The following is a 24,784-nucleotide window of genomic DNA, read 5'->3' as shown; positions in this document are numbered from 1 at the left end:
ATGTTCTTCACAAGAGATTTTGTTTAGATTGTTTGTATGGGCATTTTAGCCACCTCCTCCTGTTCCTTCTAAACCAGAGCTTTCACTTGCACATTAATATAGGGCCTGACTCTCCTGAATTGTGCACGCCCTTTAACTCCCAGCTACTTCATCAAGAACGCCTGGAGCAACCTAATGCAAAAGCATTTAAAAGAAGGTGACATCGCTTAATGGCTCACCCTTTCAAACTCATTCACATGTGCTTAAAAGATAAGCCAGGTCACTTCCACCATATATTATACTCCATGTGATATTGAAAAACTTCGGCATGACAGTTTTAAGAAGTAGAAGTGGACTGGTAATAAAAGTCTCATTTGTCCTGTCAGTGAGGAGGGGAAGAAGGCCGCTCGTCAGATTACTAAGTACAGAGACACCTTTTCACCTGTCTGCTAACATATTTCCATCTGCCACCCTGAAATGGCAAAGCAGCATTCCCTTCACAATAAATACATGGCCTTGTGCACTTGTACCGATTCAGAACAAATTCTGGAGAAGAAGGCAATTCTTACTGTTTTTAAAGAATAAGGAGTTTTATTATCAAGTTCATCTTTATAATAGTGTGTGCAGAAAATGACCAAGAATGGTCAAGAAAAATAAGTTCGTTTCACAAAACCAGGAAGATGAATATTTACATCGACTTTCTACCACAAACAATGAAATACCTGGAGCAGTTGGGGCAGTAAATATTCTTTTCATGTCTTGAGAGCTTATCGAACAATAACTTGACATTGTACTGACACATACCAACAGGGGTTCAAGATGTTTAGATAGCCCTGACCAAGCTGTACACTGCAGGAGGTCAAAAAAATGTTGGCTACACACTTATGTGAACTCTGTTTCTCTGTTGTTTTAACTCATGAAATTGATCTCTTACGGGGAACTTTAGGAAAAATGCTTCAGTATGAAAAAAACCCAACACAACCAACTCTACAATATAATGTTTTGATATTGGAAGCAGCGATTTTATCCAGACCTATCTCAAGTGTTTGTTACCATTTAACATATCCCAGGGCTCTTCCCAAATTACTCTCTGCTTCCCCTCACAGTTAAATCTAAAAACAAAAATCATCACTGACAAAACAAAGAATATCACATGCTGCTCTGAAATATTTTAAAACACTAAAAATCAGGTCTATGAATTACCGCATGTATACAAGAGATATTTGCCAACAAGTATATTTATACAGTAAGAAAAATACCATAACATTTGTCGTAATTTACAAATATTATAACATTACATAAATGATGCTGTTGGCTTTATTTAGGAAATGCTAGTCACGGAGGTTGGAAAATGAACAGCAATATGTAATTGAGCCCTTGTTAAAGGTATTCATCAAAAAGGAGACATTTTTGTTTGCACCTGTCCCCTACACTATCTGTTTTTTTTCCTCGCTCGGCTTCTGCTTCTACTGCGTCTGTTCCTTTCTCTATATTCCAGTTTACTGCACTTGTCCCCGTTGCTCTCTCTGTATTTTTTCTCCTGTCTGCGCACATCTGTGCTGGGGCTTCTGGTTTCATTTTTCCTGTGCCGCTCTTCAGCAGGGCTTTCGCTTGGACTTCTTCTTGTTTGCCTTTGCCTACTGTAACTGCTGTGACTTGTGCACGGGCTTCTCCCTCGCTTCTCATCCATGCTTTGGCTTCTCCTATCCCTCTCCTTTCTTTCAGTCTCTCTCTTGTTGGTGCTGTGGTATCTGCTTTTGGACTTTCCTTCCCCCTCACAGGAGCTCCATTTGTTGTTCTCCGCAGAACTATCTTGCTTTAAAAGTCTATACTCCTCCCTGTCTTTGTCCTTGTTACCGTGACTACTGGAGAGATCTTCATAAAGTTTTTCCTTCCTAGTCTTTGCCTTTCCTTCTGAATCGCTGCTGCTAGCCTCTGAAAACTTGTCTTTTTTTCTTTTCTTAGAATACATCTTCTTTTGTGCTGCTTTATCTCTGCTGTCAGTCTCACTATCGCTGCTGCTTCCTGAAGTCTCGCTGGAGGATGAGGAAGAGGAGCTCATCTTATGTTTCTTGTGTTTACTCTTGCTTTTTTTCTTTTGCTGCTTTTTCTTCTTTCTGTCCTTCTTTTTCTTTTTCTTCTCCAGACGATCCAATTTCCTTTTATTTTCAAAATAAAAGAGTAGCGCAATCAGACTTGTTAAGACACTCTAAATTACAGTCATTGTCTTTTAAAGTTGACTACTTCAGATGTCCTACACAGTAAATACACTATTTTCCATAAAAGCATGTTGATTTCAATCCTCTTTCAGCCAAGTATTTAAAATTATTTTAAGCTTCTAACCTTGAGCTAACCATAATTACAATATGATTTTGCAATTCCTTAATTTAAAAAAAGATAAGTTTTGGCCTTATCACTAGGAATACATGTATTCGGTAGTGCTTTTTATTGTCAATCTGCTCTAGAGACTTTGGAAAATCATTGCTGCTTTTATTTGTGCATCTTTATAGCAGAGTTTGAAATTGAAAAAAAAGCAATTAGCATTAGCAAAAAGATGGAAATTGAGACTTTAAAGCCTACCTACATCTCAGAGTTCTCCAGGCAAATAATACTGCTGTTTTCAGTAACCTCTTCCGTCACAACTAGAAATTTTAGATTTCTAGCCACAATTACAATACTCTATCAGGCACACACATTCACTGCCATTCAACTACTTTTACCTAGTTTTCTATTTTCAACTCATTGCCTTCTGTCTTTATCCTCAGAAAATAAGTGACTGAACAGTGAAACTACTTTCAGTGCACTGAAAAAAAATCCTTTCAGACTCCTAACATCTAAAAGACCCACATATTTACTGAAGTTCAACTTTGAAAATATAAAGTTCTATAATTAATTGTGTTGGGGCAGCAGAAGTGCACAAATACAATTTTAAATTACTCAAACTACATACACATTCCTTACTTAAAATAAACATAATATGCCTGATACGTTCAGAGAATGATTTATTATATATGCAAATACCATATGTACCTACCCTACCCATGTACCTGCTTAACCATACACCTTTCTCCCCTTTCGCTCCCCGTGTACACAACATGTGTTTTTAACCCAAAACGCTGACTGCTGTTTTAACTAGTTATACCTGTATGGGCTCTATCCCGCAGTAACTCATACTTTTCATCTTAAACATGTTCAAGTTATTTTAAGATAATGTTGCATATTAACAGAGGAAAAAACTGAGTCACCTGACATACGAAGTCAGTAGGATAGAAGCAAAGAATGAAGCCTCATTAACTTTTTATTACAACTACAGAAATACAGGGAGCTCCCTCTGCTGGCTTAGCTGAAACAGCAAAGTACAAAACCCTGATCCTAGCGCAGTGCTGGTCTAGGCCAACCACCAAGTTCACTTTAGCTGCACAGAAAATGAGGATAACAAACTTGGCCAAATTGTAAGCCAGTAAACCAACACATACAATTTTTAATACCAGAAGAAGATACTGTAAGCAAGGGAATGCAAAATAATATTTTAAAATAGCAACTGTCAGCATTTTCAATGAGCCAATTATTACTATTTCAGCATCCCAGTTAGAAATGAAGCACAATGCAAATGCAGCACAACTAGGTTAGAATGGACTTACTAAAACAGAACAGCTGAATTAAAAAAATACGTTTCATAGTGCTATTTGTAGTCAAGTGTATGTTAAACTAAGTTGATGTCTGCTATTCCGATGGCATAGAAGAGTTACAAAGACAATGCTGCACAAGACGATGATGGAATCAGAACTACTGCAGATACTGATCCCTTCCCCTAGGTACCAACACTTACCTTAGAAGTTTCTGTTTTTGTTTGGTTGACAATGATTTTAAAAATTCAACTTCTGGATCATCATCTCCTTCGCTTGCAACAAATTCCTAGGAAAATATTGTAGGATATTAATTTCTTGTATAAAAATAACCTCTTCATTCAGATTTCTGTATTAAAAGTGATGCATCTGCATGTACCTTATTTTTGTACAGGCACAAATATACTTGAATTACCAAGTCAGCTGAAAACTCTTTGGAAGAGCGACATACTTGCTGTAAAGAAAAAAACCCACAACCATCCACATTCTATCTCAAAGCTGAGTAGGTGCTATAATGTGGGGGATAAACAACAGAAGTTATTAGTAACATATGAAAAATCACTGCTAGAGAAAGAAACATTTCTGAAATAGTTAATAAAAATGAGCCAATTTTGGAGCCCATATGATTCTCTAGGATAAGTCACCTCATTGTTACCATGCTTGGATGAACAGGTAAGATGCTAGTCCTGCTCAAACCCAGAGTAATTTAGGCAAATTACTCTTCTATCTCAGTTTAGTCATTAGGAAAATGGGTATTAGCACATCTACCTTACTGTTGTGTCATTAGTCTTTAAATGTTCACAAAGTGTTCTAGCAATGCAAAATACTGTAATCATACAATCTGCATACAGTAACACAATCAAAGCATAGCTACTTTAAGACCCTGAATTCTTCAAATTATGTGCATCTGGAACACTACAGTTCTCCACTATGTTTTTATTTTCAGCCACGCTTAGGAGGGGAAAGAAGAAATAGAGATTAAAAAGCTCTTCCACACACAAAAAAACAACCATCACACCTAACATAAAGCAAACAGACTGGTATCACAGTGATCCATTTAACAGCGCTCATATGTTACATGTATTCTGGGGTGCATAGCTTTTTTAAATGCACAGGTACATCCAGTTGTGGAGACACACTGAACTGTTGATTTATTCCAGCATTTTAAAGACAGCTGAGGGCTGTTGTCCCCTCTCTATTTCAAACTTGGTCACTTGATGGCTTGATTATCCCGCCACACGAACAAAGGTTATTTCATGGTGGCTTGCGCAAGTAATATAGATATATATATAAATTTTTACACTTTACATTTTTATCAAAGCACCTCAACTAGAAGTGTACGTTCTGCAGTCTAAATAATGACAACTAAATATTTTTATTCTCAGAAATAACAGATGTAGCAATATTAAGCGGCCAAACCTGTAACTATCCTTTTATGAAAAATTAAATTTATTGTCATCCAAATGAGGTATTTAATTTATTACATACATTTTTTTTAAAAGTAACTTATGATTCACCATTCTGACTAAAACAGAGCTGGAAAGCACAGTAAGTTTCTGGAGATTTTCTACTGGTATAGCTATTCAGCTTTCCTATGGATATGCATATTGGAAAACATTAAGTAGCAATTCACAAGCAATCACATTTAGATTTATAGACATTTTCAGCTTACTGGTAAAAAGATCATTACCTGTGATGGATCATTTGCGGTCAAGTTTCTCCCCAGTACATTTTGTTTCAGTGCAAACCCACTGTTTCTCATCTCCGCTATTAGCTCCGAGGGGTGCATTGATGGCCCTGTTCACAAAAATCACAGTTTGAATGTATCATTTATATCTCTCTACCTTTTTTGGACTCCACAGTAGGAATTCAGTTGAAGCTTTGTTAAGTAAAATCACAGCTAAATCAACTCAATAATCTTCTGCTGAGCAAATAATCAGATATGATTTTCTAAAACAGCAGTCTGGAGATTCAGAATAGAAAATAATTGCATTTTTCTTTAAGTACAAGGGGATTCTCTTATGTAACTTTGTCATGTTGAAAACAATATATTTAGGTAAGTCTAGTAGTGTATTTCTACTACAGTACAAAAAGCACAGGAAACCTAAAGAAACCAAACCATACAGTAAGACTTTTAAGTGCCTCCTCTCCCCTAAAACAATGGGAAAGTACACTGCTAATATGCCACCAATAAGGCATTTTTCAAAATGACACATTTTTTAATTAACTTAAATGTAGTAACTAACCATCATTAGAAACTTGGTATATGTATGGAAAATAAATACACAAAAAAGTTAATCCACATCCTTACTTAGTTTAGTGACCCTCAAACATGCTAGGTCTCTGGGTGTTACTGTACGTCTTTTCACAAGTTTCAGCTTAAAAATATGCAGTACGTTGCATTAGCGTAGATGTTTGGGATTAGGCACGTCAGCTTTGTTTGGATTGTTCAAGCTTGACTGTGTCACTTAACATATCCCATAACTCACTCTTTGCTTTAACTGAATACTGCAGTCAGCAAAACCTCAAGTAATTCTCTGATTAGTTGCTTTCTGTTCACCCTAAACATACCCTCTTTGGTTGGTCACATTAGTAAATTTCCATGCCAGTTCATTCACTAGCCTTCCTGTCGATGAATTAGCAATACTGCATAAGGTAAATCTAGAAGGTAAAATTAGAAGGCACATAAAACTGAGCGTCGAACAGATGATTACCAATACTTCAGTGAACTAATTGCAAGTGATAAAATTAACTTAGTCTTATGGAAAATATTGATCCCGCTTTGCGGTTTTAAGAGTTTCTTAGTTGTGGAGAAGAATAAAACTCATAAATTTTTAACGTGGAAAAGCACGGAAAGTGATTGGAAATTTTTATTATGGAAAATATGAAATAGCACCTTCTCAAGACAAGTCAGCTTCACCTTTTCCTTAGTTTTCCTGTATAATGCTTTGTTCACAGAAACGAACAGGCCTTTATGTAAAACAAGAATGAAGAAGATAAAACTTCAGAAATGGTTTAAGGAGCCCCTGCGTTTCTTCACAAGGTTCTTATTTTGCCAGGCAAAGGAATTTTTTAATGAGATACCGTTTAGTCTTTCCTCGAGTTTATGTGATCTATTAAGTAGTGGCTTATTTTTTTTTCCCTGCACATACATTTTTACCAAGAGTTTTTTCTTTGTATGTGTTACAGTGTAATTATAAGCTCACTGATGTTAATGAACATATACGTGCTCTTGCATCTACAGTTTTGTTTATTTCAAATTTAAAAGACTAATCGAAGAGAAGAAACAATTAAAAGTTCCAGCTCCCTGGTATACCTATACATGCTTGTTAACACACATGCATGTGTGCCAGTACAGAACCAAAACCAAGCCTTGTATGAGGAAGCTAAATGGAGACAAGTGCAAATTCTCGAAGAAAGACTTCACCATACCAAAGAAATCAAAACTTTAGACCTGATCAAAGCCTGTACTCCCCCTTTTATTCAAAGGTGGGAGGAGCCACTGCCTAACAAAGAAAGGTAATTAACTTAGCCGGTATTTTCCCCTTGGTGTCTCAGGGCACTGTATACGCTTCGGTGTGTACTGGATACCTAACAACTCCCATAAGCGTAATTAGACAAACAGGGGAACACAACTTGTCCAAATCTATACAGGAAATCTGCAAGAAAACTAAGAGGGAGCCCCTACTGTTGCAGTCAGGGACAAGGACTAGAGTCAGGATCACGAACAGACAGGCATGAAGCCATACCTGCCTTCAAGAGCACAGCGCAAACTGATCTTCTAGAAATAAACCCTTCAGGCGTTCTTTGATCACAACAACACTGGAAAGAGGTAAGCAAAATCATTTCCTCTTTTACATAAAAAGCTAATCTGAATGCATGATATTACTGATTTTTGTGCATTTCTGTCCAACTGACCGCAGTTGAGCTTTACAGCTCAGATCAGCAGATGGGAGCAGGCCTGTCAGAGAGAGGCCTACTCAAGGCCGGTTCCAACACACAACCACACACAAACTTCTGAGTTAGTTTCCATATGCTTTTTAAGAGGTGAAATCAGCACTAGGTTTAAAAAACAAACACACATACTAGGTATGCTTAAAAGGAAAGCAAACTAGGCTAAAAATAAATTTATGAGTTCTGCTTCTGTGCTTATTAATGGCATCAAGGAGACACATTCATGGCTCCATCTGCTATGTTTTAGTTGCAAGATGGTACTACTATAACAAGGACAGCTAACGAATCACTGTTACTCCTCTTTTATGCACGTATACAAGCTACATTAAACATACCCACAGAACCCTGTGACTAAAGTGATTTTTGAATCAAGTTATTTCTGTTTTGGTCTCCATTTAATTGTGGTGAGGGAACAGTAATTTAAATTCATCCCGGCTTGTGAGGAAATGCCTCCATGAAGCTTTTTTACATATATTAGTTTTTCTATAACCAAAGGGTTCAGAAAACACTAGAAAATAAGTCCACCCCATAAATGAAAGCACAGTAAAAAACACAGTCCTATTTTACAACCCTTTACACGCAGACTGGGGCCAGGCACGACACAAGCAGACCAGGCTGCTCTGTAGCAGTGTTAAAAGATGCGGGTGACAATGTGTGAACAAACAATAACACTCCTTCCCACACTATAAAATTAAGTAAGATATTTCTCCTGGCTTATACAAACAAGGGAGACAAAAACAGTAAAAACCAAAACCAAACACTGAACCTCACCTAACAAAGGTCTGAAAAAACTCTTAACTTCTCAGAAGTGTCCTTGGCTTATTAGGAGCTAAAGCTAAAACTGTGGAGCCACCAGCGTGCTTTCTGGTAGAGGGCATCTTCCTTTCGTTGGTGTGACTGGCTGTGGAGTCATGCTTGTTAGAGATGTGACTGTGCCCACTGCGATCAAACCGTTTACTTGGTAAGCCAAAGAGGTAAATCCTTTCAGTTTATCATTGACTTATGACTACACTTAGAACATCACCCTGCAAGATCTTCAGACAAAATCTGAAGTCAGCTATAGCTATGCATCTTCCTTCAGTTATGTTCTAATTAAATAAAAAAACCTGTATGGCTTAACATGGTAAGAACAGATACTAAATTTAAGTTGAGAGGCTCTTGGCTAAAATATTGAGAACTGATGCTAGCTAGGTATTCCTTGGACAGCATCCAAGGAATCATTCATACATGAAGATAGAAAAATACTTTGTGTACTGTGCAAACTGACGCCCTCATGTGTTTCCTTATAGACTTGTGACATGGTCTGTGAAGAAGCTCGCTGAATCATCTCATGCAGGTGAAAAGGTCTGGAGATGACATTGTGTCATGAGTTGACAGCGAGTTAGATATAGGAATCCTGTAAAAATAGCTGATTGCTAGGACTTCTAACTACTAGTCTTTCAGCATTCATCCATCAGCTAACTAAAAATAAGTTCAAAGCTATAATGTTTCATCATCTGTTTCTTATTCTTTCTGAAACAAGTCAAATACAGTACCTTGCTATTTTTGAATATGACTATGTGTCAAGCTTATTTTCTGGAATTTACATTTTGACAGGAAAAAAACCCTAAAACTTTTCCAGATGACACTTGTTTAAAACTGAAACATTTATCTTTTGTAAAATTCAGTCTCAGAAAAGCTTTTTGCTACATATTGGAATTAATTGTATGGTGATATCATACTTATTTTTGTGTGTTAAGACAGGTTGTTAAGTTTTCTGCAGCTACAGGTACTTAAAATTATATTAAGGACTTGCACAAAACAGGCTCCATAAATAAAGGCTCACAAAAGCATTTTTAAAATATTTTTTCATGGTCTTTACAATTCTCAAAGAACAATGTTTTCAAGCAAACAGGCTACCGTTTATTCCTGCTTCTTACTTCTCAGAAAAGTTCTTAATGCATTAATAATTTCTTCTTTTTAAGATAGTATTTAAGGAAAACATTGAGATAGTTCAGTTGACTCAGAGGTAGGGCATTAAATCTGGAAACTCAAACCATTCAATGAAGAGTGAAAAGAGGGTTTTTAGTCTTCATAAAGTACAACCTGAGTGCAACCTTAGCTTGACAGCTGTTGGTGCATCTCTACAATATTCATACAATTAAATAAATAGAAGAGCTGTAAATAGAATTTTTCTGAAGCGTATGTGAGCATCAATTATACTGAATTGCAGAAGGATATCACACCAAGATTTCTACAACATTTTGTCAATTTGCTTTTATAACAAAGAGCACTCCAATTTCTTATCGCACTTAACTGAGATCAATTTAACAGAATCAATTCTGCTTCTATTAAACAACCAGGGGGCAATATAATTCTGGATTTCAATTACTAAATGCCTAGCTTACAGCAAGCTCTCCTACCCCACATCATTACCCCCACTCTCAGCCAAGAAATGAGAAAAACCTATAGCTGAAACTCATTTTCAGTTCTGTCTGTACTTCTCATGAAGCAATGCGTGTAACACTTTGTTGTTGCCAGAGTATTTCCTCTAATGAGCATGGGCAAAGGACTCCTCTTGGGAGAACAATGCTAGCTGTAGCACACCATCCAGCAGACCTCCATTAAAATGTCTAAAGCACATTTTTCAAATTACCCAACATTAGAGAACAGTATGTTAAAGCCTCTTTTCATAACAACTGTGATTAAATACCACTTTTTCTACAACAGTTTCAGTGGCAGGAAGGACAGACCATAATATTGTGATTGCCAGTATCACTAAAAATAGCACTTTTACATCTATCTACTCATGATGCATACTCTTGACAGTAACTCCTCAATTTATCGATAAAAGCTTTCACTGCTGTCACCAGTACAGATGAACAAACTGAAGTATTCTTTGCAATCGATTAAGTTTCTAACGAGGTTTTTATTATGGAATACGTATGGAAAACAAAGATATAAGAAGCACTAATATTGTAACCAATATTCCCACCTGCAGCAAGGGAAATTACAGCAACCGGTTGCGCTTACATAGTGGTTGCTGTTATATATTGTTACAAATTGAGTAGACTATTCAATTAAAAATACACAAAAAAGAAGTAGATTCTTCATGGTGCCATTTTAATTACAACCTTTAAACCTTCATTTTAACTAATGCTCATTTTGTGTGTCATCAAACCGGAATATCCAGAACACATTTGGAGTTTTGTAGAGCTTTCCTATCCCAAGAACATGTTCTGGTGTGGGATATCTTCTAGATTACAGATGTGATCGTTTTAATCTAAAATATCACATCATACCATCCGACATCTCGTAATTTCCTAATGGAGAGGCAACTCATATGAACATAAATGTGAAAAAGCACACTGGCTGATATGCTAGCCATTCATCAGTATACTTCACACTCAGTATACTCCCCTCTATCAATTTTTAAAGTCACCTATGAATCAAGAACAAGATACTCTCAAGACTTATCCCTTATAGCCATGTAATTTTTGTTAACAAAGTAGACCTAAGCATGTTGTCATCATTCTTTCTTATGTGCATTTTGGACAGCACGATGCCATAATTCTTCCAAATTGAAATTTGATTTTCTATGTGACAACAATATTAAAGTCATGCTCTGCTGTTGAATCAATCAATCAATCAAATTGGCAACTACCACTCAGACTTTAAAACCCCCTCATTAGTGATCCTTAAACAAAACAAACAGGATTTTATTGAATTATCCATTAAAGATGATCTGTACATCCTAAGTTCACAAATGATACAACTGAACTGCAAACAGCTCTTTCACATTAACTAGGTGTTGGAAAACCATGCTGCTGGTGGGTTTTAGCTTAGCACCATCGCAAGAAGGATGAAAATAGTCTCAATTCAGAATGTTACCTTCTCTGTGTGGTAGCAAATACCTAACATTTGGATACGAGGCTTTTTAGGTTTTGCTTCAAAACAGAAACTAATTTTCAAATTCACACGGACAGGCTTGTCAATAATATATCCATACAGCTTTTGTGTTCTCCACACAGTTTGATACGTTCTTTTTCAGATGACATAAAATGAACTGAGCATAATCACACTGCATCTTCTGTGAACTTTTATTGTGGTTATGACAGAGATAAGAATAGACATTTCTTATTTATCTAAATGACAAGGAGTTATTATCATAATTATGTGACCATGATCCTGGTCTTGAAGAACCCAGCAAATTTATGCTGCCTCCACTAATTCGTAACTGATCATTTTTTACTGATAATTTTTCCATCTATTTCAGAGATGACTGCATTCAGACCATATTTACACTTCAAAGCAACTGCTGCAGTTGGCATTGAGAGAGACGAATGAATGCAAAAACTGGCTTTTAATTAGCTTTTCTTCGAAGTAGCTGCAGTTTAGCTGAATTTAACACTTTGCCATGCTTTTGTCATAGGCTATTTCAGAGAATCTTGAATTTCCTTTTTACTTTTTTAAGAAGTAAAAACCATTTAATTTATCAAGCTGCTATAGCAATCCATATTTATCGCTCAAATGCCAAGCAAAAGACTTCTAATAGAAATTTGTATTTTATGCATTCACACCAAATACAGAGGCTTCTTCTGAAGCATAAATGGAGGATTATTCTAAAATGTGTCAGTTCTTGAACTATGTGGAGATTTTGTTAGGGCTCCTACTGTTCACAATCAAAGGTCTCAGCTGCAGATCATAAAGGAAAGTTTCATACACTACGCATTTCTACAGATGACCATTAATACAAATGGTCACAGTTAGCATATTCAAGTACCTTCTCTTTGTTAATACAGATTCAAGAGAACACTTAAATCCATTCCTGCGTTCCCAATACAATGTAAATTTTTATCTGTTGAAAAACAAAATGTTACTATACTTGTCACTGAAAAAATGCAGTGAGATTACAGACATAGTAATATAGACATAGATTTCATTTCTCTTGGCTCAATATGGTTGATAATTTCAACAATTACCATGGAAAGGAATTTTACACCCCAAAAAGCTGAGATCATCAAGTGACAGACACAACCACAGTTAGCTCAGGTATACTCAAAAAAATGCCATTGCTTGGCATTAACTGAGGTGTGTTTTTTTTTTTCCCCAAAAAAAATCTTGGTAGAACATCAGACTCTGGATATCCAGTCACATTTTTACTATTATTTGCCTGAATTATCCTTAACATTTAAATCATGTTACAGTACTTGCTTTTCACTGTAATTTCACTGGAGGAATTATGTATGGAGCCAGTGGACCGCAAAACATTTGAAGGATTTCATACTAGAGAAGGATGCCCAGAACTTTCCAGGTTTAGGTTTCATAGGCCAACAACATAAGTTTTGTTGTTGTTGTTGTTTTTTAAATGTTAGTATCCCAATTGTTCTAACTAGAGCATTCACAAAATTACCTCCCCATCTGAGACACTGGCCTTCTTTCATAACATAGTAATGCCTTTTCTCATAAGACAGTAATAAATTGTTTCCTAGTAGGTTTTTTTTTGTTGTTGTTGTTCAAAACAGATATAATTTAAGTTGTAAGCGTTTAAGCTTTCATATCTTTTTAGCAATTTCTTCCCTCCGCCCCCTTCAAAATGGCAGAAGAAGATAGATTGCTTGCAGAAAAAAAAAAAAAGTATTTAGCTCATCCAACCAAGGCAGTTACAGGCAATGTTGAAGTGAATTAACAGAATTACTTCAAAACCTTTTTGCACATAAAACCTATGAGTCCCTGTTCTAATAAAGTCAAAGGTTTTTTAGGCCTCACAAACAAAAAGTATCGAAAAGCACAAAAAAAACAGATGTTGCTGATTAATAATCTAAAAAAAAAAATGTACAGGCAAACTTTCAGAGGCTACTGACATGTTTTTCTCCTGGCATACATTACATATTTTATACATGCATATACACGCAGTTGCACAAAGTCAGAACCACAACAGGTATTTTCATCTTGTCTGAACTTTGAAAGTTAGGATTCTATCAGTTAAAAAAAAAAACACAAAAAAACCAAATCAGTTTAGCCCAAAGCAGCATTTTGATTGCCTAATTTAACTTTGTAAGGGAGAAGTAAATCTTATAAGTTGGTCTCTGTAAGCCTCACAGCTGGAGCATTCTAACACTACTTTGCAGTTTCCAGCGATCAAAGTAAGTTACTTTATATCTAAAACTAAGAATTTCATAATGGAAATAATGCAACACCAGGGGGTGCAGTTATCATGAAATAATTACACTCCTGGGAGATTACAGACAAGGCTGTACCCCAGGGGTGTGATTATCCCATGATAACCACATCCACTGAAATTGCCTTATTGCAAAAATAATCTCTATTCACTGGTGAGATATTATTCAAAAGGCGCTTTTTTAATGGTAAGATTATTATTTTTTTTCCAGTATGAATTACCAGCTAGATTAGTAAAGCAGTCCCAGAAGCAAAATAACCAAGCCACCAAGCCTAAGTTAAGGTACTGGTGGTAATTATTTTCTGTTTGCTGGAGCGCTGCAGTGTATTTCAGATCCCAAAAGATAGTGGTCTTTTTTCCCTGTAGAACAGAGTTCTGTGCCAAACGTGCGTTAACCTGCAGCAGTTCCACCTGAGCAAACCAAAGTCAACTGCTCTTCGTATGCAAGTTACGCAACACTAAAACTGATTGGTGATTGCTGCTGTGGTTTATGTGCCAAGAGGAAGATCACAATGCAGTCGTCACATAAGATCAATTCAATGACAAATATCTTTCTGCTGAAACAAGAGAATTGCAGTTTGTAGAATATATGGGAAAGAAAAAATGATGGTTATTTATGATGCTTGAAAAACTGTAAATACGAGATGAGTAACTCTTTCCTCATAGGGAAAAAGAGCAAGAACTTTAGGTAACGCAATTAAATCTGACATAGAAGTTTTATTTTCATTCATTTTTAACTCAACCATTTCCCTTGAGGCTGAAAAAAAAGCCTGAGCCCAGATAAGATATTTTACTTTGCTCTCTTCCTGAATGAGGAGAACAGTAGAACAAAACACATACTGCACTTGTGTTAATTGCTCTTTGATATCTTCTTTGCCTGTAGAGATGTCAAAGGAAACAATACTGGCTATTAGAAGTCAAGTGTACAGTTCTCGTATCTGCAGTAGAAGCACAAAGTAGAAATTTTTCTGAAGCACCTTCTAATGGCAGACTACTCTGGAAAACTTCTGTCAACAAACAAGAAAGGCAAGAATGCTGAAATGCAGTACCTGTGCTTTTTTGGCAGGTCACCATACAAACCTCTAATTCACCATTCTGCTCACATGCTCTTTCCCTTTAACATGAACTACTCATTTGGTAAAACAGCTTCTGCATTAGTTAACTTTTCATTCAAATCACGAGTCTTAAGTCCTACTGAAACTTACTGATTTGGGCATTTAAAGATACAAATTACCCCCTGTGCTTTTATTAAATTGAAGATGCCATTCAAAGAAGATCTTTGAATGTCTGGTTTTGGGGGAAGAAAAGGAAGGATGGGGAACGGCTGCTGCTTTTGCAGTTTTTAACTCAGTAATTTAGTTTTCCTAATAAAGCAATTTTCGCATCATTTTCTGGGAAGAGCTTTTGCTTTTAACCAAGGAAAAAGATGAAAGTTTCCCTCCTATTAGGTGAGTGCCAATCCTTTGTAAACGCATCAAGATTTGTTAGCAATACTGTGGCCTACCACTGTCTCCTTTCCAGATGAATTAACTGTTCAGTAATGTTCCTGAGAGCAGTGACCATTCTACACAGGAGATTTTTAAAGACTTCAAAGTTATTGCATGATGCAATTCAGACATGAATCCAGTTAGTATAAAACTACTCACATTTGGGTAAATGCGGGAAGACAGCAGCGAACAAGACAGAGTCATCTACCTTCCTTTGCATTAGGTGTGCTTCTCTAAAGCAGAACAGCAAGGTTCAGAAGAACGGGTCTGTTAGAAGCCTTCCACAGGGAACCCACACCATTTCTTACAAGATACTTCTCGAGAAATCAGCAATGTCAATGGCCATCTACTATCAGATGTACTACCACAAGGTCAAGGGATCTCGAGCACTAACTACTTTAGAATTTGCTACCAGCCAGGATGATTTGCGGTATGTGGACTAGCACCTTCCAGCACTGTGCTGATGCATGCTGTTCTAACAAGGGAGAAGGATTTTCAAAGTTTTAAGAAACCTAACCTAAAAGTTAGGTAGTGTGACTACCAAGCATTGCCTAGAAAAAAATATTCAGTCCAATGAAAAAAAAAATTGTTAGATCATCTTTTTTAGGACGACAAGACTACAAATCAGAATAAGCGCTACTAAGTAAATCACTTCAGAGCAACAGAGCTCTTTTCAAGGACCCTATCTAAAAATTCCAAAGATATGCTTTTAAAAAAAAAAAAACCAACCAAACAACATTTTGATGACTTACAGCCTAAATTGGATCCTTCTAATAAAATTAATTTAATACATTAATTGTAGCCCTGGCATATTAACTGTTATAATTAGTTTTTATTCTTTATCATGTCTGTATTTCTCCAACAGTTATATTCTTCATTTATGAGACAATATTTATATTTCAATTTCCTAGCAAACAAGGTAGGAACTGGCTTTCAAAGATGGAGTTACTACATAAGGAATTACTTCGTGACCCTTAAAAGCATTACTTGCTTTAAAAATTTAGTCCAACATTTTTCAACTCTCTTTAGGGAGCCAGTTGCAAAAATATTCTTACTCATCTAGCTGTTTAAAAAAAAAATGTAACGTTAAATACACACTCCAGATTTACTATATACTGTAAGTAGTCGCTCCCTATCCTTGAAATCCCTACTCCTTCCTTGTTCTCTTCAGAGAGGCACGTGTTTTCTTCTACATTCTAGAGATGAACAGACAGCTTCTGAAAATTATTCTTTAGAGTTTGAACCATGCAAGCCAAGGGGTATTGCACTTTTTTTTTTTGGTGCTGAGAATCACAATAAATGAAAACTCTGGATTATTTACGCAGTTTCTATTTTTTTTTAAACGTGGATATATTTATTTGCGACAAATTGAAGGGGGGTAAAAACAAAACCAAAAGCAGTTCAAGTGCTTTTGTATTTTTAAACTTAGTTTTCAGTTCTTAAAAAAAACAGATGTTTCATAAGAAAAAAGTATCATACACAAGCCCGTCCCTTACAAAGCAGTATTTTCTGCAGTTCTAGCTAATCAAAATAAGAATGGCGTGGCAACAGATATTTTCGAAGTACTGTAAAATAATCAGAAAAAAAAAAACAGAAATTTGGTCTAGAGACATAAAAGCAGCTTAGGAGTAGGAGTGGATGTAATTACCAATAGAGAGAAGCAGGAAGAAGCAGAGCTTGAAGAAGCATGTCTTCCAGATGAACGGAAGTTCTTAGAGGTGCAGACTGATTCAGCATTAGGGCTAATAAAAAAGCATTGGGTAGATGCAATGAAAGGATACAAAGAGCAATAAAGAGAAATTGTCAAAGCCAAGATTATCTGTGGAGGGGGACATTGATCAGAACATGACAGGATTTGTTTTTTTAGTAGTGCAGTGTCTTGTTGGGAAATAAAGAAACACTGTCTTGACAGACTGACTTACCCTCAGTTTAGGTTAACTTTACAGAGCTGACTGCAGATCCACAGCACAGCAAAGACAATTATTTACTCCCATCCCGGACAACACAGGACTGGTTTCAGGGTTTAGTTCAGAAAATACTATTTATATGAGACATAAGCTTAATCTACTATATCTATCTAACAGATCACAGAATCATCTAGGTTGGAAAAGACCTCCAAGATCACCCAGTCCAGCCTCTGACCTAACACTAACAAGTCCTCCACTAAACCATATCGCTAAGCTCTACATCTAAACATCTTTTCAAGACCTCCAGGGATGATGACTCAACCACTTCCCTGGGCAGCCCATTCCAATGCCTAACAACCCTTTCAGTAAAGAAGTTCTTCCTAACATCCAACCTAAAACTCCCCTGGCGCAACTTTCGCCCATTCCCCCTCGTCCTGTCACCAGGCACGTGGGAGAACAGACCAACCCCCACCTCTCTACAGCCTCCTTTAAGGTACCTATAGAGAGCGATAAGGTCGCCCCTGAGCCTCCTCTTCTCCAGGCTGAACAACCCCAGCTCCCTCAGCTGCTCCTCGTAAGACTTGTTCTCCAGACCTCTCACCAGCTTGGTCGTCCTTCTCTGGACTCTCTCGAGCACCTCCATGTCCTTCTTGTAGCGAGGGGCCCAAAACTGAACACAGTACTCGAGGTGCGGCCTCACCAGAGCCGAGTACAGGGGCACAATCACTTCCCTAGACCTGCTGGCCACACTGCTTCTTATGCAGGCCAGGATGCTGTTGGCCTTCTTGGCCACCTGGGCACACTGCTGGCTCATATTCAGCCGACTATCAACCAATACTCCCAGGTCCCTCTCGGCCAGGCAGCTTTCCAACCACTCCTCTCCCAGCCTGTAGCTCTGCTTGGGGTTGTTGCGCCCCAGGTGCAGGACCCGGCACTTGGCCTTGTTGAACTTCATGCAGTTGGCCTCAGCCCATCGCTCCAGCCTATCCAGTTCCTCCTGCAGAGCCTTCCTTCCCTCGAGCAGATCGACACACGCACCTAACTTGGTGTCATCTGCAAACTTACTGAGGGTGCACTCGATCCCCTCATCCAGATCATCGATAAAGATATTGAAGAGGACCGGTCCCAGCACTGAGCCCTGGGGGACACCACTAGTGACCGGCCTCCAACTGGATTTGGCTCCATTCACCACAACTCTTTGGACCTGGCTACCCAGCCAGTTTTTAACCCAACGAAGCGTACGCCAGTCCAAGCCAAGAGCAGCCAGTTTCTTGATAATCTATAATAAGTTACGCATCTTAAGAGAATCAGTGAATTCAATAACTTGTGTTCTCACTAAACTGCGTGCTTTGTTTACACTCATGGAAACTCCAGAAGTCCCTAAGGGTGCATAATTTAGCTTGTTTTTAAATCAGATTAAGATTTAGAAAAGCTGACGAAAGGATTGCATGCCTGAGGTTAGAAAAAGCAGACAACCTTTTTACTGCTGATCTAATTAATGATATTACTACTTCCTATAAGCCTTTTATCTGCTATTAAATCAACAGTTTGTAATTGTTTAACTTTACTACCAGTGTTTTTACATATAATTTTCCTGAAAGAGACAGAGAGAAAGAGACAGAAGTATTATCATCACAGCTGATTGTTTAAATCCAAGAACAGTGTCTAACAAATTATATATACAAACCCTGATCTGTCACCCGCTCCTACTTGCTGAAGTCCTTCCTCTCAGCCTGTTAAGAAGTCTGTGCTCAGCATAGCACACTGTCTTCTAAGTTCCAGAGTCGAAAATGTTAGGTTATTTGCACAGAATGAGAACTTATAAATAGTTCTACAGCTCTTTCCTTCATACAAAATTCATCATGTGCAACCTCTCTTAGGCTTAAAAATGGCTGTTTGGAAAGCTACCTGGAGACAATCTCTCTCAGTAGGAAACACCCATGCAGTCAAACTTTGCCTGCATCTAGATAATTAGTTCGGTTAGATTTGAAGCAAGTTGTTAGTCTTACATTGACATTGCAAAGTGTCCATTTTACACTGTTATGAATAATGAGTCCATTTTCAAGTTTGTGCAAGCATGCACAAATGTTTTCAAGTTTCCCAGCCAAGCACTCCTGAAAATTACCCACATAATTTGAACTGAAAAAAAAAGTTCTGCAGCACAAAAGCATATCTGACACCTACAGCTGCACCATGTAATTCCACCACCACCAAACGCACCAAGCACAGTTTCTTCTAAGATAAGAATGAGGTAAGAAAATGATTTAATGTTATAACTTATTGAATATAAAGGCTGTGAATGTCAACTACAGGATTGCTAATACAATGGTATAATCATCAGACAATGCCTAAAAGCACAGGAGTGTAAGAGGCACTATTTCCTTTAACTTAAGTCTTCTACGCCTCATCTCAGAGAAACGACATATCTAGGTAGTCTAATTCTGAAAGGCAAGATTGTTGGTAGGCTAAACGTGTAATAAAACTAAGAGCTACTACATAAAATAGATAACCTGAGGAAAAATAGAAGAAAAATGTTATCAAGTGTGCAACTGTAATGGTGTCCCTGCAAAACTGAATACATATGGCACGCGATCTTAAAATGCAAAATAAGTCTGAAGACTCACCCATGTTACCAGGTGTTTCTTAAAAAAACACAATTTTAAGAACATCGGAAGTGTTACAAACTTGAGTCAACTTATAGAAAACAAACTACTGTAGGCAAACAACATTCAATTTGAATGTTTATATCCATCCACTTCTTTAAATTTCATCTAACACTAACAGAAAACTTATAAAGGGAAAAAAAAATGTAGTTCCTGAAGCAACAATAAGCTAGCTGAGAGGAAACCGGGCATTTGTAAAGATGATTTTCAATTACTTGTCCATTTATTTAAGAACTACATATATTAAAAAAACAAAACAAAGTCTCCTTTTCCCCCAGATGATTGAAAAAGACACACTGCTACATTATGGATTTCCAAGCAGTTTGTCCAAATCTGAATTTCTTGAACTGGGCCAGTCTTTGACAATATGGGGTTGTTGTTTATTTTTGGTTTGTAACAGATATTGTCATTCTTATATAAACAATTTCATGGCAGCTTCTGAATTTTTGCCACACATAGAATTAAAGGCAACAGTCTTTACAGTTTCTTTTTAAAATGTGTTACTAATTAAACAATTAGATCCCTAGCTTTTGAAGTAATTTGAAATTGGGGATAGCACAGTTGAAATAAAGAAGCATTTTCCCCATTTTATTAACCCTTTCAAATAAGATAAACTTAAACCTTCCAAATTAAACCTGATGATTTTCCCCAAAATTTCTAACCAGACCCTTTGAAAGGCATTCACCGCCTACCTGAACCATCACTGGAGACTGAACTTGCGTTAATTCCAGAAAGGCCAAATAAAGGACATTCTCGATCAGTGTTTACATGACCCCACTTGTGGCATTTAATACATCTCACATTCCGCACCTAAAAGGAAAAAAACAAACAAACAAACCATAATTTACCTAACAATACAACCTAACGCTTACAGAAATGTACATGTTATTAGGCATAAAAAAGCTTTTAAACTCACTGATAAGCAGATGATAAAATTAAGAGAGTCCATGTGAATGTTCTGCAGTTAGATAATATTTGAAATATACCCAAGACATCCACAGAGTGAAATTTATGTAACTTGCCTGGATACCAAATGGCTGATCTCTGATATTCATATCATCCTTAGCATATCTGTTACACAAACACAAAAAGCAAACATGTATTAAATTCAAATTTTTTTTAAATCATCACATACAAAACTACTTTGAGACCTTTTATTGTTAAGTGTACCCATTTCAGAGAGATACTTCTGCTAAATGTTGGCTTTAATATATTTTCAAATATGGACATAAAATTCAAACAAAAACTAAGCTGATCAAGGAAATGGTTCCAGGTTTAGAGGTTTTACTAGTTAACTGTGAGGATGTGAAAGGGTTACACATACAACCTGCTTAAAAAGAAGAAAAAGTAAGAAAAAGAAGAGGTTATGGAAGGTAAATAAGAAAAAAATTATATTTCTTCGGATAAAATCGAGATATCTTACTTTTCTCGAGGGGCGACTTTTTGCCATTCAAATTTGTATTCAGTCTCTCCTTCTTGCTATAAAATAGAAAACACGTCAAGTTTGATTCTTAAAAAAAATAAATTTCAAGTAAATAGGTAGAAAACAAATGATGTAATGAAATACCTCTTTAGCTTCCTCTTCAAATTTTCAGAAATCATGAAAAGAAAAGAGATGATACATTAATTATACATGTAAAATGCAGCTGTCACCTAATCTGGAAACAAAATATTTTATGGTTTATACTAATACAACAGCACAAATACTCAGAGAGTAACAAAGTAAATAGAGAACACAAATAATCAGCTTCTAGTATGTGCAGTTTCAAATCCTTTGAAACCGAATCTTCTCTTAGAATTATATTGCTTTGATATAGAAGCACAAAAACTTTAAAAGCGTGCCAAAGCAACGTTATACAATCAGGCAGCAGAAATGTCCTGGAGTTGGATTCTAGAATGTAAAGTTTTCTTTGCTTTTCAGAGAGATAAGGATTTGTTTCATAGTCAGTTCATCTGTCATACCAGTTATACAGGGAGTTGCCCTGGTAGGTTATCATTAATTTTATAGTCTATCCAACTAGAATTCAATAGATGAAGCATAGTGGAGAAACCTAATCTATATTTCTCAAAATAAATTAGTGCCTCCTACAGTACAGTACTCTGTTAAAATGCGTTCCTTCACTAGCCAATTCATAAAACTGAAATTGCAATTTATGAAAGGTTTTCCTCTGACAAAGTTTAATGTGATTCCTAGCAGGCACGGGCTTACTGCAAAGCAGGTTCAATTTATATTAAACTTAATTCTTTGGTTAAAAGGATCTCAAAAACACCCTAAAAGCTACTTAACAAAAACTACTGTGTCATTCACTGTGTCAGTCCCATAGGCCCACACTTATCAGTACAGTTTCATGTTAAAAGGGTCATATTTAAAACTTTTAAAGATTTAAAAGGTCATATTTCGGTAAATATGATGAAAATAAATATTTCAGGCAAATATGATGAAATATTTTGGCTATATTATTGCAGATAGAATTAAATATATATATATATTCAAAAATAAAAATTCAGCTCGGTAGGGACGGTATTCAGTAACTCCTATTTATGAATCTACTAAACATAGTCACAGACCCACCAGAGTTGGATCATTCAGTATTTATTTTTTTATAACGCTCCAGTTAATTAACTCCTTGATACCTCCCATGCTTGACATGGATCAGGCTGAATTTTGAGCAGAACTTTTCAGCAAAAGTGACCTTGCTGTTTCTAAAAAGGAGAGCAGGCCAAAACACAGGTTTGTGTAGCCTGAGTTACTGTGTTGGTAAGGTCTAGTTAGTGTTCCTCATGCAATGACTTCGTAAGTGGCTGGAGAAACACCTTTGGTCAAGGACTGAATTTCTGCTGTTGCCATAAAAGTTATTTTATCTTTTTCTTCTCTTCACATTGAACTGCTGCTTAAAAACAATTTCTCAGTTTAGGAGAAATCAAACTATTATGAGATCAAAATTATTAAATACTATGCATCTCCACATATTCCCACAGGAAGAACTAAAAACTATACCTTCTAGCATTAACTCACTATGAAAATGTTATTTTAAAATATAAGACACTATGATTGTTTCTTTGGAGTGATTTTAGCTTTGCAACACTGTTTGCTCACAACCAGGAAACCAGAGTACCTTTCTTTGCTCCAGGTGGGGCCTCATACATGAAATTAAGACCATTCTTCACACGCTCATCACCCATAAGCAATCTACATGAAAAAGACAGAGTTTGTAGTGTTACACACAAAACATTCACATTGGTATTAATTACTGAAGAAAAAAAGAAAGAAACGTGCAGCAGAAAATTGTGGTAACAACTGGAAATTTTTCATTTGTTAATCTGAGCACCAAATGCTGAATATCAAAAGAACAGAGAGACCAGTCAACACTTCTGCATGCTCCACTGTGTACCAAAGATCACATGTTTCAGACACGACTGAAACACAATTCTGTTTTCACAGAATTATGGAAGACAGATGCCTGTGTGATCAGAGTATGTCGCTGTACAAGGTTACCTCCTGTTCTGTTCAACGTAGCATGTTTTGAAATGAAATTGAGGACCCACATAAACCATTTGAAAGAAGTTCTTTTGACTTCTGCTTAAACAGACAATAATACACAAGTCACTGACCTCACCTACGGTCAGTGGCAGACAGTCTGTGAAATAACTCATAGGCAGATGACCTTCGCTGTCACGAAAAGAGGAGGTGGAAGAAAGAAGCGCGTGATGGTATGCCAATTCTCACCTGTTATCATAGGATTCCTGTTCTTTAAGATACTGTTGCATTAATTCTTCTTGTTTCTTTTTATCATATGATATTTTCTGTTCTGCCATCCATACCTAGTAAAAACAAGTAAGTTTCTACTTTAAACAAACAAGAACCTACGGTAAAACAGATCCATATACAACTACATCGCTTGTTTAGTCTACTGTAAATTAACTTTGTGTAAAAAAATAAGCTGAAACTTCAACAACATTTCAGAAATAAAACACGTGGAAAAGTCCAGTAATGCAAAAATAAATAAGCTCAGAAAATGCCCTGGGTGTACCACTGTACCGGCACCTTGTCCCCCAAGGCTCAGGGCAGACCCTGATCAGACCCCAGGTTCTCTCGGGAGCTCTGGGAACGGTGCAAATATTTTTTTCTGGGGATGAAATCTCTGCAGCCAGGTCAGGCGAGAGGGGAAATACCGGGAAAACGAGGGCACACCATGCCAGGTGGGGGGTTCCCTGGGCAGTGTATGGCGTCTATTTATCTAGGGAAACACAGGTTCAGAAGGTGAAGCCAGGAAGAGTTATACCAGCCCGTGAGGAAGTCTCAAGCTACAACTATTTTTAAGCTTCTTTTTCCTGCCTCTTCCTCCCCCTGTTTACTAACAGTTGCTTTTCCAAATCAAAATCAACGGCTTGAAAAGATAACACTGACGACAGCATCGCCGTGACAGGTTAGCTTACACCAAAGGAGACGTTCATTACAGAACGAGAACATCAAAATAAACGCGAACCGCTTCTGAATTTCAAATTAACGCCTAACTTAACCCGGCACAGTCCTCCCACGCCGATGATCTCCTGTGGACGCGAGCTTGAGCGTAGCTGCCTGGCTCCTCTCTGACCTTCCCCGCCGGGGGACAGCGCCGGCCCGAAGGCTCGCAGCTCGGTGCCCCGCGGTGCCCCGCCGCCCCCCGCCGCCCCCCGCCGCCCAGGCCCCCCCGCAGGCCCCGCACGGCTCCAGCCACCCCGGCGCACCGCCGCGACGGAGCAAAGCGCTCCGGGCACGGACGGGCCTCGCTGCCGGAGCAGCGGCTCGGCCGGCAGGCAGGCCCCGGGGCCGGCCCGTCGCCCCCCCCGGGCACCCCTCACCTTTTTGATGTTGGACTTGGAGGCGGGGTGGAAATCCTTCTTGCACATGAAGTTGGCGAACGACTTCCCCATGGCTGCGGCCGCGGCGGGGGGAGCCGCCGGCTGTCCGCGGCGGGCCGGCTGCGGGCCTTCCGGGGCGGGCGGGCCTTCCTCTTCCTCCTCCTCC

At 37.6% G+C, this 24,784-nt stretch overlaps 1 protein-coding gene and 1 long non-coding RNA gene across 3 annotated transcripts; one reads left to right on the top strand and one right to left on the bottom strand.

Moving 5' to 3' along the window:
* Positions 1 to 541: 541 nt before the first annotated feature.
* Positions 542 to 24,779, bottom strand: CIR1 (corepressor interacting with RBPJ, CIR1). Of its 2 annotated transcripts, none has more exons than XM_066999659.1 (10): positions 24,619 to 24,779; positions 23,504 to 23,598; positions 22,893 to 22,966; positions 21,344 to 21,357; positions 21,200 to 21,255; positions 20,799 to 20,847; positions 20,469 to 20,586; positions 5,296 to 5,402; positions 3,809 to 3,894; positions 542 to 2,138 (listed from the first exon to the last, which is right to left on the bottom strand). In XM_066999659.1, exons 1-10 carry the CDS (start codon positions 24,688 to 24,690, stop codon positions 1,412 to 1,414), a joined length of 1,398 nt encoding a protein of 465 aa, XP_066855760.1. In that variant the 5' UTR covers positions 24,691 to 24,779; the 3' UTR covers positions 542 to 1,411. The 2 variants fall into 2 exon arrangements, with proteins under 2 accessions (XP_066855760.1, XP_066855762.1); XM_066999661.1 differs by lacking the exon at positions 24,619 to 24,779 and adding an exon at positions 24,293 to 24,314.
* LOC136791118 (uncharacterized) lies at positions 7,163 to 9,147 on the top strand. Its single transcript, XR_010832431.1, has 3 exons — positions 7,163 to 7,437; positions 8,386 to 8,520; positions 8,849 to 9,147. It is a non-coding gene; the product is annotated as an uncharacterized lncRNA (long non-coding RNA).
* Positions 24,780 to 24,784: the final 5 nt, after the last annotated feature.

This window comes from Anser cygnoides, chromosome 6, assembly GCF_040182565.1.
Source record: "Anser cygnoides isolate HZ-2024a breed goose chromosome 6, Taihu_goose_T2T_genome, whole genome shotgun sequence".
NCBI classification, from domain to species: Eukaryota; Metazoa; Chordata; class Aves; order Anseriformes; family Anatidae; genus Anser; species Anser cygnoides.
The sequence above is the reverse complement of the archived record's forward strand: the minus strand, read 5'-3'. Positions and strand labels throughout refer to the sequence as shown.